At 39.6% G+C, this 16,693-nt stretch overlaps 1 protein-coding gene across 3 annotated transcripts in view; it reads right to left on the bottom strand.

The window, feature by feature from the left end:
• arsg (arylsulfatase G) overlaps nt 1-16,693 on the bottom strand; it is a 204,550-nt gene that overhangs the window by 36,958 nt on the left and 150,899 nt on the right. For all 3 annotated transcript variants that reach the window (XM_063074489.1, XM_063074487.1, XM_063074488.1), the window contains 2 exons: nt 10,924-11,061; nt 8,907-9,103 (listed from right to left, as the gene is read on the bottom strand). In XM_063074489.1, coding sequence (XP_062930559.1) covers nt 8,907-9,103; nt 10,924-11,061 — 335 coding nt within the window. The remainder of the gene's footprint in view (nt 1-8,906; nt 9,104-10,923; nt 11,062-16,693) is intronic.

Below are 16,693 nucleotides of genomic sequence, written 5' to 3'. Positions count from 1 at the left end.
AAAAAACGATGCATTTCACTGTATGCTCCTATGTTTGTGTGACAAATAAAGCTAATCTTTATCTTTCCCTCCCACATTCCAAAGACGTACAGGTTAGTAGGTTAATTCGACACATGGTTTTAATTGTGCAGCGTGGGCCTGTTGCTGCGTTGTATCTCTAAATAATAAAAATAACATAAAAAGCTTTCCTATGCAATCTTTCCTATTTCAGCCCTTATTTGAGTCCTCCAGTTCAGAACTGAAATATGACCTCTTGCTCTCTCTCCTGGCATCTGGGACACCAGTTCCCCTATGCCTCTTGCTTAACTGTAGCTTGGAAATACTTAATGTAGCTCGGTAATACTTGGTGCCTTGATGTGCTTCTGGCCGTTTAACCCCTGCAGTACTATTAGTGAGTAAGAAGTGAGCTGGCAGTGGGAGGGGAGAATACGGGCTTAAATTCAATGACATAATCAATTTCGCTCTGCCTCTTCCTTTGGAGTGGCAGCTCTGTCTGGGATGGCTGGTATGTCCTATGACATTGCAAAGATCAGGAAGAAAAGTAGAGCTTAATGCCATTACGTAGATTGGCCAATATACACCGAAATACACAAAAGCTATTCATCACCATGATAGAAGGGAGCACGGTAAAGGTCAGTAGATAATTATGTATGCAAGTCACTTCAGCTCTAAAAGAGGTTGAGGCTCGTGGCCTCAGTGTGCTTAGGAATTAGAACCCTCCTCCATGCTGGTGAACTTTTGAAAATGAAAGGCACGTGCTGCAAAATAATCCATCCTAGGCAAGGACCAAGGATCAATGAATGAGAGAGAGAGAGAGAGAGAGAGAGGAGAGAGAGAGGAGAGAGAGAGAGAGAGAGAGAGAGAGCAAGAGAGAGAGAGAGAGATATATGATGCACTCCAAAGACTGTTACCAGTGGAGCTTTGTGAGCTACCATTCCAAGCATCAGAGAATGATGTATCTTTAGAGGCCTCTGTACTTCTTCCTGTATTGTCCTTAATACCTTGGCACCAAGGCAATCCTCTTCTCCGGCAATCTCTGCAGCTACTCTGTGTAACGTGGTCATCAGTTCTGCAGCAGCAGATCCATTCTCAGTGTTGAAAGGTGACATGATGGGAATCCTTACAGTTTGGTCACAGTTCTTTAACAACAGAACCCCAAAATCAATTTTCATAGTTTGGTTCAGCAGGTGGACACTTTGAGCCACTAATGATTGTGTATTGCAGCTTCATAAAACAACAGTAGCAGTCGACACTAGCTTTTCATATCAATCACAATCCAGCACAGATTAGCATGAACAGCGAGGTGTCAGTCACTTAGTTAAGATTATTAGTCCTATTTAGGTGTAGTCCAATTTCTTGATAGTCACTTCCTCATTACTATCCTAACTTCCCAATTCTTTCTGCTCAGAGACTGCTTTCTGTTGTTTCTACATGCCTGTGTCAATGCCTTTTCTGTGATAAAGTCCTGTTCTTCTGTAATTTCTGTAAATTGCCAAACTTCTGCAAATTATTTGTTGCACAAGGTGCCACTCCTGCAACTACAGCAGCTATTTAAGAAGTTACAGTCTCTGCTGCAAGATGGAGACTTCTTGTTGAGGGACACCCAAAGTTCACAGATGCTGTGTGAAACCATCATGGTTGGAGAAAAAGGGGTACAATAACATTTTTCCATCATATGGTGCCTTCTCCCATCCCACTCTCCTTGCTTCCCTCAAACTCCCACCTCTTCAACTCATTTCAGAATATAATTGATCCGACCAAGTTTGGCAAAGTTTGACAGGCGTAGCTCAGAGGGAAAGTAGCAATACCAAGACACATCAAAACAGCTTGATAATGCAAAAGATGGACCACAAAGGAAAGATAGCATGATAAGAATCCCTATAGTTTAGTGAGCATTATAGTCACCCTAGTTGTACAGAATGCACAAGGGGTGATTTATGCAGAGGAGGCACTATTTGATGAAATTCTGTGTTAGATATTTCTGTAATTATTGCCAATTACTTTCTCATTATTTGGTGAAATGGTTGAAAATCATAGGCAGTGCCCACATTTCCTACACTTTATTATTCTTCCGCTGCCATACAAAGCACTCAGACAATCTATGTGGATATGACAGCTGATGAAGGGTGTCGGCCTGAAATGCCAGCTCTTTATTCCTCTCCGTAGATGGTGCCAGTGTGTTACTCTGGAAATGACAGCTATTTCACTGATAATACTAAAGTGGTCACAAATTCGATCAATAACATAAAAATGAACGTGTCAGTACAACAAAAAATACACAGGAAACCATCTAATTTTATACTGTTTTTCAGGCAAACATAAGACTTGCAGAATTAGTTCTGTTACTTAGACCTACATAATTGCAATATTATTTGTATATTTGCAGTGCAAGATTATAAGTAATAAAAGACTGAATATATTTGCTTGAGGATACAGTTATTTCTCATCTTGATTCCCACTGAAGAGGGTACATCATTTTGGTATCAGGGAAAGGTGGAGCTGCAGACAAATCTTTACGTGACAGGTTGCAATATTCCAATGTTTACTTTCTTTAATCACCTGCTGACATATAACTTTAGATTTGTCATAATGTTATGAAAACTACTTTGTGGTATGAAAGGAGAGCTGAATGTGTACAATCTGATGTTGGTAATGGATGTTACTTTAGCTAAAAGAGGCATTAGATTCCTTACATTAGAACCAATAGAGCCTGCACTCAATTCTCACCATTTAGATTTGCTGCATTTGAGAGAGAGCATAAAATGGGAGGTGGAATGAGGTACAGAGGCAATACAAAGTAAAATTAAAATTGAAGTAACATGCAAAATGAAAGATCCAGAAATGTCAGACAAGGAAATTGTTGCACTTTCAAGGCAAATGACAGTAATTGTTTTACAGTCATTCAAAAGTACTTACTGAACATTTCTAATGATGGAAGAAATATCTGATTTTGAAATTTTTAAAAATAGTAATCTGATATTTGTAATGGGTTGTTGTATCACATGAAAGCTATGATGTGCTAAGCAACACACACAAAATGCTGGAGAAACTTGGCAGGCCAGGCAGCATCTATGGAAAAGAGTACAGTCGACGTTTCATTCTGGACCCTTCAGCTGCAGTGTGGAGTCTTGCTGAAGGGTCCAGAATGAAACGTCGACTGTACTCTTTTCCATTGATGCTTCCTGGCCTTCAGAGTTCCTCCAGCATTTTGTGTGTGTTACTGCATATTTTCTCTTGTTTGTGATGTGCAAAGCACATTCTCTTGGGGAATCCCTGTGATAATACTGCCATGATATGATGCAACATTCATTTATTTAACATGATGAAGTGCATGCACAAACTTCAAAAAATAACAAACTCAGGTCAAGTATACTGCTATATACAAAAAGTTGATCTGATAGAACTAGGCTAGCCTAAACATTTCATTGATAAAACTGAAGAAAGAGTCAGGGATATTTAATAACAATTACAAGCAAGACTGAAATGATTAGAATAGAATAACATAAGAGATACTTCTCCAATCTGTTGTTGAAATATGACAAAATTACCTAGTTTTTGAAATTGAAGCCTATAACAAAAGAAAAACAGGAACTTAAGTGAACAGACAGCAGGTTATTGTGATTAGGATGTTGTAACAGCTTCTTGTTCATGGCAAGGTCTATGAGCTTTGACTTAAACGACAGTAAGGGTATTGGTCTATAGTTATCAAGATTGGACTTTAGTTTCTTTTAGGTAAGCATAAAATTTGTTTCTTTCTATCTGAGCAGGACAGTTTTCACTGGCAGAAATGTTTACTTACATGCCCTTACAAAATAGTTAGCTTCCTTGATGTTTTTTTTTTGAGAAAATTAATTGTGACAATGGAAGGTATATTTCTTGGAGAATCCAGGTATTAGGAGAAATTTGCTGATCCCAATTCAAAGAGAATGGATCTGTACCTAATTTAATCTTTGGGCCCTCTCCTGGAGTTTCAGTCAATTTAAACTTAAAGAACGAATGGGGGAGAAGTTCACCCTCAGTTGCTGTATCAGTGCACAATATGTTGTAACTGCATGATGCAGGCTGCCTATCGATTCTGGATCCATTGATGACCATAGTCAGCAATAGCAATGGCAGATGTGTGGGGACAAGCTCTTGCCTCCTAGCTCACCAGCTTGAAGGAAAGCGTGCTGAAAATTATTGGTGCAGGTGTAGCAGAGTCTGTGACCAGTTGTGACACAGAGTGCACTGAAAGTGATAATTTGCTATCCCACCCTAACAAACAGAAAGTACTGGAAACACTCAACAACTCAGGCAGTATCCATAGGAAGAAAAACAGAGTTAATGTTTCAAGTCAAAGACTTTTTATCATCACTTGGAAAAGTGAGAAAGATACTGCCTGACCTGCTGACTGTTCCTTTATCCTCATTCACATATCACAGTTCCCCCCCTTCCCATAATCTCTTGATTTGCAATCTGTAGGTGATATAATCACAAACCTCAAACTGAACAGCTCCTCTCATTTTAACAGCATTCATAACTCTCTCAATATCGCTGTGGTCACCAGTCATCCATTTAACCCAGAATGATGTCACACATTGCAAGGTAATGCTATTCCATATCGGCCCATGTCAACACAAAGCAGTTCATGGTTGGCTTCCTGGCCTCCTTTGCTGAAGGCCAATCACCTTCAACCAGCTCGGCTGCCGTAGTGCATAGAACAGAAAAGGCAAAGACACAAGGAAACCAGGAACAATGGATTCCAGTTAACTGGGCCATCAGTTAATTGGGATAGCTGCTTAGTTGGGACAATGCTTAAAGAACAAAAATTAATTAAGAAAATAGCTGGATTTCCTTAATTTATTTGGGGCACTATGCCATTTAATCGGGGCAGGAGACTGTTACAGTTTCTAACTAGCGTCAGTTGCGTTCACTTGCATGGCCATTAGACATTACTCCATGTAGAGTGAACAATTTTTAAATAATGTCAGTTGCATGTGCTTGTGTTCAAAAAACAGTGATTTTTGTCACTGAAAGTTGGTAAGAACTAAGCAGTGAGACAACTCAGAACTGTTTTGCTCACTGCTGTTTCAAGCATTCGGGCTTGGAAATGCCAGAAACGGTCAGGAGTGAAAATGAAAATGATTTTACTACTTCAATAAGTTAGGAACTACAAAAAAATTGAAGGTATCACCAATCATCTTGAATGTTACAATTGAGATGAAAATAGTCAATTATCTGCACTCAGTGTTTGCCCTGATTTTATTCATTTACAGTCAATCAAAAGAACGCAACAATGTAAATTCCTCTGTCAATAACAATGCACAACGAATACACAATTTTATAATACTGTAGTAGTATTAATAGTGTTCTAATTTGTTCTGCATTTCATTTAAATACATAATTTGTTACGCAGTTAAATGGTAGTTTGTCTTTTTTATACCTTTTTAACTATTTCCATGAAACTTCAGCTAATTGGTGCAGTCACTTAATTGGGCCAAAATGTACTGGTTCCAATGTGTCCCAATTAACCAGAAACCACTGTATATGCAAGGCTGATTAGTTGACAATTTTATCTCCAGTAGATGTACAAAAGTATTTAAAATTTTTGATTTGGTTTAGCTTACTGATAATCATTTTTGGTTATGCAGATTTTAAGCAATCAAAAGCAGAGGAAAAGTTAAATGTGCACTTTGCAATAGAACTGCTTTTGTGTGTGTGTGTGTATTGCTCTGGATTTCCAGCATCTGCACAATCTCTTATGCTTAAGCTTGTTTCTCGTCATTCATTTGTGGGATACGGATAATATTATTTAATGATAATCCTTAATGCCTCTTGAGAAGTTCAAGTTTAATTGTCATTCAGCCGTACATGAATACAGCCAAACAAAAAAGCATTACTCCGGGACCAAGGTACAAAACACAGTACCAACAGTCATACACAGCTCAAGGCACATATAGCACATATAACACAGCAGTAAAATACAGTCACACAAAAAAAGTGGCACGTCACCTTCTCCGTCTCTCAGAGTATTTCTGGTGAAGGTATTTCACAATACTGTAGTGTGGGCGGGGGGAGGGGTCGCAGAACTTTGAGCCAGCCGCAAGTTTTTTGTGCAGGTACTTTTTCAAGACAGGATCGTATGTGGATCCAATTTGCCACCAATGATGTACGCTTGCAATTGCTACTTTAGTACTTCTTGATAGTAGTTGTTGTGGAATTTCCAGAAACTGTTGCAAAAGCTTCAATGACTTCTGTTTTTTCTGGTTTTCATTATGGTACATGCTGCAACAAACTACGCTGATACTGGAGGGAGTTAACATGCAAGGGGATGGGTGGGGTGCCTATTAAGCAAGCTGTTTTGCTGAAGATCAAGTCAATTTTTTCAGTGTTGGCAGAGTTGCATTTATTCAGGCAAATTGAGAATTTCCATCTCACTCCTATAATGTTTTAAAATTTTTGGGATGTCAGGAGTTGAATCTGACAATTTAGAATACCCCATCCCTATTAAGCTCTTGCACTCTAAGTCTGAATGAAAACCTTCTTTTCCCATCTGCTTCCAACACATACAAAATGCTGGAGGACCGCAACAGGCCAGGTAGCATCTATGGAAAAGAGTAAACAGTCGATGTTTTTCCATAGACTCTTTTCCATAGATGCTGCCTGGCCTGCTGAGTTTCTCCAGCACTTTGTGTACGTTGCTTGGACTTGCTGCTCTGCAGATTTTTCTCTTACTTGTGATTTTCCTTCTCTTTCTCTGCTTTCTGTTGTGATGTCATTAGTAAAGATTATGTAAGATACAACAGCAATGACAAAGCCAAGAGCTGCTCTCTGAACTGCACTAGCTCCATGTATGGGAAACTATTTCAGGAGTACCATGATAGTTCTCGAAATATTAAAGCATGGGTCCAAAACTTCATTGTAGGAGTGATCAAGTTGGATAAGTCACTGGGACTGGATGGGATGTACCCCAAGCTACTGTGGGAAGCGAGGGAGGAGATTGCTGAGCCTCTGGCGATGATCTTTGCATCATCAATGAGGATAGGAGAGGTTCCAGAGGATTGGAGGGTTGCAGATGTTGATCCCTTATTCAAGAAAGGGAGTAGGGATAGCCCAGGAAATTATAGACCAGTGAGTCTTACTTCAGTGGTTGATAAGTTGATGGAAAAAATCCTGAGAGGCAGGATTAATGAACATTTGGAGAGACATAACATAATTAGGAATAGTCAGCATAGCTTTGTCAAAGGCAGGTCGTGCCTTACAAGCCTGATTGAATTTTTTGAGGATGTGACTAAACACATTGATGAAGGTAGAGCTTTAGATGTAGTGTATGTGGATTTCAGCAAGGCATTTGATAAGGTACCCCATGCAAGGCTTATTGAGAAAGTAAGGAGGCATGGGATCCAAGAGGACATTGCTTTGTGGATCCAGAATCGGCTTGCCCACGGAAAGCAAAGAGTGGTTGTAGACGGGTCATATTCTGTATGGAGGTCGGTGACCAGTGGTGTGCCTCAGGGATCTGTTCTGGGACCCCTACTCTTTGTGATTTTTATAAATGACCTGGATGAGGAAGTGCAGGGATGGGTTAGTAAATTTGCTGATTTCACAAAGATTAGGGGTGTTGTGGATAGTGTGGAAGCAGGACATTGATAGGATTCAAGACTGGGCTGAGAAGTGGCAGATGGAGTTCAACCCACTTAAGTGTGAGATGGTTCATTTTGGTACGTCAAATATGATGGCAGAACATAGTATTAATGGCAAGACTCTTGGCAATGTGGAGGATCAAAGGGATCTTGGGGTCCGAGTCCAGAAGACACTCAAAGCTGTTATGCAGGTTGACACTGTGGTGAAGAAGGCATACGGTGCATTGGCCTTCATCAATCGTGGGATTGAGTTTAAGAGCTGAGAAGTAATGTTGCAGATATATAGGACCGTGGTCAGACCCCACTTGGAGTACTGTGCTCAGTTCTGGTCGCCTCACTACAGGAAGAACGTGGAAACCATAGAAAGGGTGCAGAGGAGATTTACAAGGATGTTGCCTGGATTGGGGAGCATGCCATATGAGAATAGGTTGAGTGAACTCGCCTTTTTTCCTTGGAGCGACAGAGGATGAGAGGTGACCTGCTAGAGGTGTACAAGATAATGAGAGGCATTGATCGTGTGGATAGTCAGAGGCCTTTTCCCCAGGGTTGAATTGGCTAGAACGATAGGGCACAGTTTTAAGGTGCTTGGAAGTAGGTACAGAGGGGATGTCAGGGGTAAGTTTTTTACACAGAGAATGGTGAGTAGGTGGAATGGGCTGCTGGTGGCGGTGGTGGAGGTGGAAACGATAGGGTCTTCTAAGAGACTCCTGGACAGGTACATGGAGCTTAGAAAAATAAAGGGCTATGGGTAAGCCTCAGTAATTTCTAAGGTAAGGACATGTTCCGCACAGCTTTGTGGGCCGAAGGGCCTGTGTTGTGCTGTAGGTTTCCTATGTTTCTATATCTCTATCTGCTCTGGTTGAGCTGGGTGGACAGTCATCAAAATTGGCTCTGCAATCGGACTGACGTCATCAGCTGCGGATTCTACATGTGAGTGTCATGCATGTGGTACCACTGTATTCAATTTTCTACTCAAGTTGGCAAATCGAGCAAAAACAAAGGGCTTGCAGTTTGCAACAGAACTCCAACAAACTCAGCATTTTAAAGCACTTGGCAGAGTGTATGAATTTTCCGCAAAGGAAAATGTATAAAAGTAAAGAGTAATTAGATTGTAATATAGGTGAGGAAAGTAGCATTGGCATATCAGGGAATGTTGCATAAGAGAAAAATTAGGAATATTGTGCTAACATCATTAAAAATTATGATCATTATTAACATTACTAACTATGAATAATAAGATGTTAAAGGTATCAGAATGATAAATGTGAATAAAACATTCCATACCTGCAAACCACACTAGTGTGTTATTTTGCAAATCTGCATTAACTTCTTCCAATATCCGGCCAATTGCATGGTCCAGCTCTCGTAGACCATCTCCATATGGACCACGTGTAGAGGTGTTAGAAAAATGTGAATTGTACTGTAAAGGAACATGCATATGGGCCGGAGCAAAGTACAAGAAGAATGGATGCATTCTCTCCCTGAGAAAAAACAGAAGAGGAAAGTCAACAGGATCGTGAGATAAAAATGTTGTTTTTAATGTACAATCTGATAATGCAGCAACTAAGGCCTTGATGACGAAAGCAATCTGATAACAGTAGGTTTGCCCAATAGTCAAATCTGTCTCCTTATCTTTCAAACATCAGGTCAAATTCAGCTCAAACTGATGATACAGAAATCTCTGCTTTGAGTTTACAGGTTCCAATAATTCTAACACAAACAGGTTTTGGGAGTCCTGGAATATACCTTCAATATAAAACGCAGGTCAAATCAGACACCTTGAAAGGTCAGGGATTGACCTTTGGAGCTTTCACTCCATATAATTGTATCAGTTGATCCAAAACCTGACTGGTCCATACAGAGCACAAATCTATCAAGTATGATCCATGATTTCCATTAGGTAGAAATTGTACTGTAAATCTTTGATCCTTGGATTAAGAGGGGAAATAATTGATTTACTCCATAAAATGGTACTTGAGCAAAACATGGAAAGGCCACCCAATAAAACAAGTAATTTTCATTCTATCCCGGTTCACAAGGCATTCTTTTCCTATACTACTCATATTTACTCTTATTTAGAAACATAGAAAATAGGTGCAGGAGTAGGCCATTCGGCCCTTCGAGCCTGCACCGCCATTCAGTATGATCATGGCTGATCATCCGACTCAGAACCCTGTACCAGCCTTCCCTCCATACCCCCGATCCCTTTAGCCACAAGGGCCATATCTAACTCCCTCTTAAATATAGCCAATGAACTAGCCTCAACTGTTTCCTATGGCAGAGAATTCCACAGATTCACCACTCTCTGTGTGAAGAAGTTTTTCCTAATCTCGGTCCTAAAAGGCTTCCCCTTTATCCTCAAACTGTGACCCCTCATTCTGAAATTCCCCAACATCGGGAACAATCTTCCTGCATCTAGCCTATCCAATCCCTTTAGGATTTTATACGTTTCAATAAGATCCCCCTTCAATCTTCTAAATTCCAACGAGTGTAAGCCTAGTCGATCCAGTCTTTCATCATATGAAAGTCCTGCCATCCCAGGAATCAATCTGGTGAACCTTCTTTGCACTCCCTCTATGGCAAGAATGTCTTTCCTCAGATTAGGGGACCAAAACTGCACACAATACTCCAGGTGTGGTCTCACCAAGGCCTTGTACAACTGCAGTAGTACCTCCCTGCTCCTGTACTCGAATCCTCTTGCTATGAATGCTTTGTAATCTTCTGTTCAATCCTTTCTGCATAGGTGAACAGACCAACTATATTATGCAGTCATATTCTCAAAAAAAAATCAATTCATATACAAAACACACAAAGGAGTTTCAGGACACTGAAGATTGGACATCAAATAGTAACAGGTCGATTTCTGAGAACAGTGCCTCTCCATTCTGAAGCCAAACTGCTGGATGACACACAAGAGGTAACAGGTGGAATTTAGACTAAAATATAATTTAAAGATCAGTTTTGTACTGCAAGTAAAATTTTGAAACCAAATTAAAACTTCTTCACACTATGCCTTTTCAATAGTTACTTGTGCCACGTACCATTTCTGTCTGAAAGCATGGCCACTTTAGCAATGCATCCCTTAAACCAGCCACAGTCATATTCCATTCTGTGAAACATCAACTCCAGTGACACAGTATCAGAAATATAATGGACTGAGTGAGAGCTGTGGTGATTTTTATTTTAATTTTGCATTAATTGATAACAACCAGAACTAGAATTGCACGAGTGAAGGTTATTTTTTGGGAAATTATAGTATTAGGCGCTATCTCTCCTGAATAACCAATCGGCTTTCACTCACCTGGCCTTCCGAATGAAATGTATAACTTTTTCGGCGTATCTCTCTGTGAGGCTGCTGAGATTAACAGGTTGTTCTACAATCTTTTGGTTTTCAAGAAGAGGTAGTGCTATAGTTCTAGTACATGGATTGATATTACAGCTGAAAACAGAAAACGCAATAAAATGTATATTCATTTGATTTGTGTTTCAGACCAAAATGTAAAGATTCAATTAAAATATTTAGAAAACTTGAACTAACAATATCTACCACGTAATTTAAAAAATTTTTTAAGAAGCCATACAAAGGTGTGTTCACCACTTCACTAACAAATACAAGGTAAATACATATCTGATTATAATGATAACATAGAACATGCTGGTGGTAGCCAGTAAGTATGCAGATAGCTATTTTGGTACAGCAACCGATATTCTGAGAGATTTATGTAGGTTGATATGGCGACACAAACTCAATGTTTCATTTTTTTAGCGGCTCAGTGAAGGACCATTCTTCTTTTCAACTCATTTCTGAATAATTACAATTTACATTGCATTCCCCTGAAACTGGCTAGAACTAAGCTGGCAGTATGACTCTTCAACTTAGCATTTTCTTTCCAACCAAGCACTTTTTAACTACATTTTAACTGCATTTTAAATACTGAAACATTCAAAATCCATGTTCAGTCAGAACTGCTCAATGGTTGATCTATTTTGGCTACCCCTGACATCTCCACCATCACAGAAGACAATTCACTGATAGGTGATATCATGAAATGGCTGACAGCACTGGATACAGCATATGCTATAAGTCTAGATAATGTTCCAGCTGTAGAAGACCTGCACTCTAAGACCAGCCATACCTCTATCAAAATAGCATTACAATACAGGCACTTAATTAATGAAGTATAAGGTTTCCCGTAGGTGTCCTGTTTTAAAAAAAAGCCAGTGCAAATCCAAACTGACTAATTACTGCCCAGTAAATCCGCTCTGTACATCAGCAAAGTGATGGAAGTTAATCAAAGTGCACTTACCCAATATATGATTCACTGATTGTTTGATCGGGTTTCACCAACACACTCTGGACTTCATCACATGATTGTCCAAACATGGGTCAAATAGATGAATCCCAGAAGTGAGGTGACAGTGACTGCTGTTAGACACCAAGGCAGCATTTAATATCGTGTAGCACAAGGAAGCTTTGTTAAAACTCAGCTCAAAGGGAAAATACTCCAGTGGCTTGGGTTGTAACTTGCACAAGGGAAGATGGCTATGGATGTTGAAGGTCAATCATATCAGGTAGGGAAATTATTGGAAAAATATCCTGAGGGACCAGAGTAATTTACACTTCAAAAGGCAGGAAATTATCAGGAATAGTTGGCTCAAATTTGTTGGTGGGAGATTATGCCTGACTAATTTAATTGAGTTTTTTTGAAGAGATAGCTAAAAATAAACAAAGATGGCAGTGTACAATGCTTGTGTCAACAGCACACAGCTGTATTATGATTATTATGATTATGAGGACACGCAGTCCCCTTTTATTGTCATTTAGTAATGCATGCATTAAGAAATTATAAAAATGTTTTTCATATTCATCAAAATGTATACCAGCAAGATCTTGACAATATATGCTAAGCAGGGGAGAAAGCTCAACACCTTCCATTTAAGATGTCTTTGTTGTATCTTGGGCCCCTCCGGGAAGAAAAGAGTACCCAATGCTGAGGTTCTCGCTTGTGCAGACCTCTCTAGCATGCAGATCCTGATCAGGGAATGTAGGCTGCGCTGGCTAGGCCCTGTCTGCCGCATCCAAGGTGGCTACATCCCAAAATATCTTCTCTACGGTGAGCTAGCTTCAGGCAGGAGAACTACTGGCCACCCGCAACTGCGCTACAAGGATATCTGCAAGTGGGATATGAAGGCACTCGACATCAACATTGAGTCCTGGGAGGAACTTGGAGCTGACTACACTGGATGGAGAAGCATCCTGAAGCAACACCTTAAGTCGGGCAAGGAAAAATTCCTGAAAGCAGCAGAAGGCAAACGGGCCCAGAGTATGGAATGTTGCATCTCCAGCAAGGCTGAGTCCACTTATAGATATGACCTTCGCAACTGACACTGACACTCTCACATTGGCCTCATCAGCCACAGATGGCACTGCACCAACAATGTAGATAGATAGGGCAGAATGTCCATAGTTGACCTTGACCAAAGGAGGGCCTCGAAGGAGCTAAATATATCAACGAGGGCAATACGGCTTATAAGATTTACACAGACTTCAGCAAGGTTGGTCCAAATGGTTAGAACCAAATTGATCCAAAGGAATACACAAGATATGATTAGTAAGTTTGCAAAGGACACAAAATGTGTGGTATTGTTGAAGGTGAGGAAGGTAACCTAAAGCTATAAGTGGTAAGTTGAGCAGTACTGTGGCAACAGTAACTTAATCCTGAAACTCTGAGGTGAAGCATTTTGAGAGACAGGGATCTAGAAAAGGGTCAAACATAAACTATAAATATCATCATCAAATGCCTGTTATGCCGCTGGAGCAAAACTATAAATAGCAGGATCTTGGTACCTGGGTGTACAAGTCCAAAGATCCATGAAGGTTACAGCAGAGGGTGGTAAAGAAGGTCAACAAGATGCTTTCCTTTATTAGCTGGGGAATTGAGTAAAGGTTTTGGATCAACTGAATGTTACATTATCTAGACCACAACTGGAATACTGAGAGAAGTTCTGGTTGATATAATGGGTAGGGTGTAGAAAAGATACACGGGGATGTTGCCTGGGATGGAATTCTTCAATTATGAAGGGAGATCAGATAACTAGGGTTTGTTTTCCTTAGAGCAGAGGAGACCAAGGGGACACCCCGAGAGAGGTATACAAATCTATGCAAAGCATAGTGTAGGGTTAAGTTGAGGAGTAAAATATTTAAGAGAAATCTGAGGAAGAATTTTTTGCACCTAAAGATTGGTGGGAATCTGGAAGGCATTGTCAGATAATGTGATGGAAGCTGTTACAATGTTTGAGAAGCATGAGTACGAGAACTTGAACTACCAAGGCACAGTAAACCATGGACCAGGTGCTAGCAAACAGAAGGAGTATAGATGGTACTTGATGGTTAGCATCGATGTGGTGTGCCGAAGGGTCTGTTTCTCTATGACTACAAAGAGTTGTATTCATAGAAAGATAAAACAGGGAAACTGTCACTTTTGCTGAGTCCACACCAACCATTAACCACTGATTTACACCAATTCCACACTAATGCCAATTTTATTCTCCCTGCATTCTTATCAACTCCCTGTCAGATTCTACTATTCACCTACACGCTACGAGAAATTTAGAGTGGCCAAATAATCAACCAACCTATATGCTCTTCGGATGTGGCAGAAAACCAAAACACCAGAAGGAAACCTAGTTGGTTACAAATTAAACACAGGCAGAATCTCAGGTCAGGAAAGAATAATATGATGATGTGATGCAGTGCCCCTACTACTGAAATTGATATCATACTTCTTCACTAAAAAACACACAACCAAATTTATTTCAGCTGCAATCTTCTAATTTGTGCATCCTAGTTTTAGATCTAAGAGGTTGACATATAATGTGACAAGCAATGTATTTAAGCAAACATCACAGCAATCTGCATTCCAAGTACTAAACCATATGTCCACATACAATTTTGAATCCAACTTCTACTTTCTCCATACTTCCTAAAACTTATAGACAATAGGTGCAGGAGTAGGCCATTCACTGTGATCATGGCTGATCATCCACCATCAGTATCCAGTTCCTGCCTTATCCCCATAACCGTTGATTCCGCTATCTTTAAGAGCTCTATCCATCTCTTACTTGAAAGCATCCAGAGACTTGGCCTCCACAGCCTTCTGGGGCAGAGCATTCCATATATCCACCACTCTTCATTCGAATACCTCCTTATGTGCACAGTGTCACAACTTTTGTGAGATGTTCTTATGAAGCACCTTCGGTGAAGGTGTAATATCACAGGTATTGCCTATTACAGAAGTTATTTATTTCAGAACCTTTCTATTTAAGCAGTCAATCAATGAATGCAATGGTAGTCATATGTGTGCAATAAAACTCTTTGAGGTTTCACTTTCTAGTTTCTTACAGCACTTTTTGAGGACAGACTTTAAGAAAAAAATACACAATGAGGGGATAGAAGGAGACAGTAAGTAATCTGGGAATACATAAATATTTTATATGTGTAATTCTACGTTTGTATAAAAATTTATCTATATTAACATATTATATTTGACAATGGAAATGTTGTGGAATCATACAGCATACAAACAGTCCCTTTGACCTACTGAGTGTGCACCCCACACTAATCCCTCAATTTTCCCATATTAAAAACCAGATGAAATATTTAGTATTCAAATGGTTATTAAAAGATCATGACAAAACCCTGGTGATGTTATTTTTTTCATGTAAAAATGCTTGATTGGTTTTCTTATTTTCTAACAGAGGGTAGTGCAATTATAAACCCATACTTTCAGCAATATACAAAAAATGATTTAACTAATAGTGGACCGTTCACAATCCTAGAAGATCTGAAAGTGCTTTACAACCAACTCAAGTGCAGTCATGATCATGTTTTCCAAAAAGAGTAGCAACCAGTTTCCACATATGAAGCTCCTAGAAATCAGCAGTGACCAGATAATTTGTTCTAGTGATGTTGATTTGAAGGATGAATATTGGCCAGGATCAATTCTGCATCACTGATTGTCCTGAATGTGACAGTGGTCTGGATTGAACAATGGCATGGGACTCCATTAGGACAGTTGATTCACTGTAACCACCCTAGGTTCCCCCTCGCCACACCAGTAGTCTTCAATGCCTCTTGACTGCCTATGTCATGGGGCAAGGTCACTGTAGCTTTCCCGCATTTTCCCAATGGATCTTGGCAGCTCTTGTCAAGTTCCATGTTTCACCATTTTAACACCATATCAGTGTTTCAAACATCTCTTTGGCCATTTCATTTGAAGGGTTTAAGGTAAATAAATTTTATTTTAATTTGGGAAATGAAGACTATGAGGAATCGGTATAGAAGAGAAGCAGAGAATAGCACAGATCATCCATGATTATATCAAATGGTAGACCAGGTATGAAAGGAAGAGTAACTTATTCTTCCTCCTATTTTCTTATGTTCATGAAATTTTTAGGCAAAGTGATTGGTTATTAACAATATGTACATAGACTACTTAGTGCACCAAAAATGGAGGAAACTAATGATCTCGTCTGGAAAAGAGTACCACTCACAGTGTTGTACTGGAATGTCAGATTAATACACTTTAATACACAAACTTTCAGGTCAAAGGTGAGAATGTTTCCACTTGATCCAGAGATCATTACAAATTCTGACAAAGTACTGATGAAAGGTCAACTTGAAACATTAACTCTGTTCCTCTTTTTTTCCACAGGTGCTGTTTGGCCAGCATTTTCTGATATTATTTCATATTTAAAGCATCTACTATTTTTTTTAAATTTTCTGACTATTAGATCTACTATGATTTTAATCTGTGATAGATACTTAAAAAAATTAATATAAGGAAGGCTGAGGCAGCATGGTGGAAAGGAGGAGCTGGCAACATCAATGATAATGCAAAACAATTTGAAAGGATTTTAAGGGCCAAAAGGAGAGTAGATGAAATAGTGAGTTGACAAAGAACAAACCTGGGAGCCTGCGCATCAATGCCGAGACACTGTCACATGAATACATCAGTCTGTAACAAGCAAGAGGTTGCAGAGGAGGATAAAATAGTTGAGGTGTTAGAGGT

The sequence above is a fragment of the Mobula hypostoma genome, chromosome 22 (genome assembly GCF_963921235.1).
Source record: "Mobula hypostoma chromosome 22, sMobHyp1.1, whole genome shotgun sequence".
Lineage (NCBI taxonomy): Eukaryota > Metazoa > Chordata > Chondrichthyes > Myliobatiformes > Myliobatidae > Mobula > Mobula hypostoma.
This window is presented reverse-complemented; position numbering and strand designations above follow the sequence as displayed.